This window comes from Urtica dioica, chromosome 11, assembly GCF_054948205.1.
Source record: "Urtica dioica subsp. dioica isolate 48M chromosome 11, U.dioica_male_clone48M_v1_H2, whole genome shotgun sequence".
NCBI lineage: Eukaryota > Viridiplantae > Streptophyta > Magnoliopsida > Rosales > Urticaceae > Urtica > Urtica dioica.
This window is the reverse complement of record NC_142766.1, coordinates 8,432,454-8,436,148: the sequence shown is the minus strand read 5'-3', so window position 1 is coordinate 8,436,148 and position 3,695 is coordinate 8,432,454. Positions and strand designations below refer to the sequence as shown.

The 3,695-nt window shown below is 38.1% G+C and overlaps 1 protein-coding gene across 1 annotated transcript; it reads right to left on the bottom strand.

Moving 5' to 3' along the window:
• Positions 1–471: 471 nt before the first annotated feature.
• Positions 472–2,124, bottom strand: LOC149381002 (lectin/endochitinase 1). The gene is made up of 3 exons (XM_089601172.1): positions 1,346–2,124; positions 1,120–1,270; positions 472–1,035 (listed from the first exon to the last, which is right to left on the bottom strand). The coding sequence occupies exons 1-3, from the start codon at positions 1,929–1,931 to the stop codon at positions 654–656; spliced, it is 1,119 nt and encodes a 372-aa protein (XP_089457298.1). The 5' UTR covers positions 1,932–2,124; the 3' UTR covers positions 472–653.
• Positions 2,125–3,695: the final 1,571 nt, after the last annotated feature.

Here is a 3,695-nt window from a genome sequence, read left to right as displayed (position 1 = left end):
GTGTGAAGTAAATGAGTGGGGGAGACAAAATTTTAAAAAATTGGTCAGATGGGCATTTTGTTCATCTTTGGTTCAAAAATCCATTTTGGATATTAAAAACCGTGGTCTAATTTGATATTTAATTAATTTTTAGGTCCAATTAATGAAATTTCTCAAATAAAAATTAATGTGAGCCAGCAACCAATAGACAATTAATACTTCAAAAAAAAAAAATTCAATTTGACATCGTACCATCAGTTACAATATCAAAACTATGGAGGATATATAATAAACAATATCGAATAAAAGTAACTAGGTCAAATATGATGATTGTTTTTACAATCTGCTATGTGGTATTTTCTTGAATTATTTATTTATTGATGCAAACTTGATGAGGATCTGTAAGTAATAGTATATGAAGCTCATCGCTGAATAGAGTTAGGCTACTGGTATAATTATAAACTCATGCAAGCGCAAAATTGAAAATGGTGATAGAAGGAAAGTGGCTACTTTATTTATAACTCGTAAGAGCTAGAAAATCACACATATATGTTTCTAACATACATGCGTAACATAATATTACATAGCATAACATGGATTCAACATGCCGCTCTCTCGCTATGAGAGAGCTACTCTTACTACTAGAGAGCCACTTGGGGAGGACTAGCTTGTTTTTACGCCGCAACACGCATTTGGATGCGTTGGAACTCCGATGATGGAGTGTTATCGAACCAGTACTTCAAGTCATGTCCATAGCTCACTCCCAGCATGTCGCAGTACCTCTTGTAAAATCCGATGCTTGAAGACCTAACGGCAAAGTCGTCGTGCCCAAAAGCGCGGCTAATAATGTTGCTGATCACACCTTTGTTTGGGGCAGTGTTAGCGGCGGAGTTGGCATTGAGGACAATGTCATGGCATGAAGGTTTGTTGTCGTGCTGGGACATCCAGAACCACAAGGCCGTCTTGAATGATATGATTGGGTCCTTTTCTACCAAGTCAGGGTTCTGAATCAGGTCCTCTCCAATGGCTTGGCCGGCAAGTCCGTAGTTGAAGATGCTATAAAAAAAATAAAACAAATAATATTATTTGACTGCTACTTTAGAATGAATAAATATAAGAACAAAACTACTATGCACTGACTGGGTGAGCTGGATGGGTCCTCGAGGGCTGTATTTTTTGCCGGCAGCGCAAGGCCAGTCGGAGGAGGTACAGAAGTCATTCTCAGTCACAGTAGTTGTATTGATATGGCAAAGCCCCCATGCATGAGGGTTTTCCACGTTAGACCTTTCCCCTTCAAATAACACCCCAAAAAGAAATGTAAAATTTTGTGCGGATTACACAGCACCGTGAAGGGATAGTATACTACCTGATGTTGCTTGGGAGATATGGGCGAGGAACGCTGCGACCTCTCTCTTGCGTGTCGCAACATCTCCGATGGTCCCGAAAGCTGGGAAGGACTCGGCGGCTACGAGGAAGGAGTGGTAGCTGTAGAAGCCCTGGCTCGGACAGTCCTTGCGGTGGGAGAACATCTGGTCGAACAGCGGCTCGGTGACGACGACGTTGCCGATGGAGTTGGTGGTGGAATTGCCGCTGAGAGCGACGCGGGGTCCACGGACGGAGGAGGAGCAGCGGTACTGGCATTTTCCCCCGGAGCAGTAGTCGTTGCCGCCACCGCACCACCCGTGGACGCTGCAGCACCGGTCCTTGCCGCACGGAGGGTTTCCGACAGCGGCGCCGCAGCGGTGGTCCGACCTCTCGCCGCTCCAGCACTTGTTCTCGCAGGTGCGGCCGCAGTAGGGCTCCGAGTCGCCGCACCAGCCCCAGATGCTGCAGCACCGCAAGCCGGGACACGTACCCCCGCCGCCTTGGCTTCCGCACCTCTGTGCCGACACTAGACCCACCGCCATAGCGGAGGACATGATCACTACGGCAGCTAAAAACCTCATCATCATCTTTTCTTTCTTACTATGATTTCTTTCTTCTTCTTTTTTCGTAGAGTGAGTGGAGTTGTGTGGTGTGGTGTGGTGGGCAACGAGTTCTAAATGCTATTTATAGAGCTGCAGGTTGTAACTAGATACAATAAATGTCAGTGCATGCATGCTGACACTTTCCCCCCATATCTTAAATCTTGTTATTAATTCATATATATCCGCTTTGTTGCTCATATTCAAATATATAATTGTCTTCGTTGTATATTTTTTATACATTTAATTTATAATGTGATTCATTAAAATTCTTTATTCAACTCCACATTGTATTTTGACCACCTACTTCTTTTTCTTCAAATATATATAATTTATGTAGTTACAGATCAAGTTTACATCACTCTTAAAAAGTTTGAATTTTAACACTAATAACTTTTAACCGTACACATAAAGTAGCTATATAAATATAAAATTTTACGTGATCTGCATTGAATGTTTAGGGTTCTTCATCTAAAAAAAAAAACATGATCGTTTTTGGAACCTCCACTGCATGTAGAGTTTTTAATATATATATATATATATATATATATTGGAATTTTAGAACCCTCACGATAACTATAGGGTTTTGATTTTCTTTTCCCCTATATAATGGAATCACAAAAATCATTCGTATCTTATTTTCGTAATTTTATACAATATTTTATTGGGACAATTATGTCAGTAGCTCAATGGCCCATCTGATTTTTGAATAAAAATCAAAGTTTTATTTTATTAAAAAAAATAGTCACAAGACCGAAGTAAACTAATTAGCTAGTTAGGTCAATTATTAATTTACTTTGAAAAATAGCTCATCAGTCCGAAGTAAATTAAATTAACCTAAACAATTAATTAATATGCTTTGACCTAATAGGTGATTTTATTAATGAAATGAAACTTTAGATAGAAACTTTAACATATCTAAAGAATGATTGTTCTATGCTGTTTAAATCTATTTTTTTTATTCGCATAGTTATTATCGTCTATATATACATCATGAGCATTTGAAACATATCATGACTAAAATAATATCTATAATAGTATATTCTTGTGATATTTAAGAAAAGGATAAAAGCTAAATTTTATGTAGGGTACACCAGATCTCTTCAATGTATATCAATGTAGACTACTGAGAGAGACGATGAGAGAGAGTTTGTTTTATTGGTTAACAACTTGACTGACTAACCAACCAATCTGTTAGAGCGCATATAATTACATTCTTGAGTACTTATTACAACCGTTCATTTACAACTAACGATTATGGCTTATGATCCTTATACGCCTCCTCAATCTAAACATGTAGTATCAGATTTAGTTTGCACGCTAAGTAAAATTAAACAAAGTTAAGTAAACAAACTAATGTAGGGCTAGAGGCTTGGTAAACACATACAGTTGCTCAAGTGTTCGGACATAACTAATTTCGATGACCTTGGATGCCACTTTTTTCTATGATGAAATGAGTATCGATCTTTATGAATTTGGTAATGGGCCTTAACCGAATCTCATCCCGATCTCTGGGATAGTTTTCGAATGCCCAGTAATGAAGGGTATGCAAAATACCCATCAACGTGGACTTGTTGTGAGAGCATCAACGTGCATAGTTTATATTATGGGTATAAATAATAATCCCGATCTTTATGAATTTTTTTGTTTGTAATTTAATATATCGATTTTCGACTTATTAGTGTTTTTTTTTTATGAAAACGACTCCTGTACTAAAATTTTGTTGAATTTTATGCATAAATATTCTAAAAC

Coding starts and splice junctions, on each gene's coding strand:
- LOC149381002 (XM_089601172.1), bottom strand. CDS start 1,931: ATGATGATGAGGTTTTTAGCTGCCGTAGTGATCATGTCCTCCGCTATG. Junction 1,271..1,345: donor TATCTCCCAAGCAACATCAG/GTAGTATACTAT, acceptor TGTTATTTGAAG/GGGAAAGGTCTAACGTGGAA. Junction 1,036..1,119: donor GGACCCATCCAGCTCACCCA/GTCAGTGCATAG, acceptor TTTTTTTTATAG/CATCTTCAACTACGGACTTG.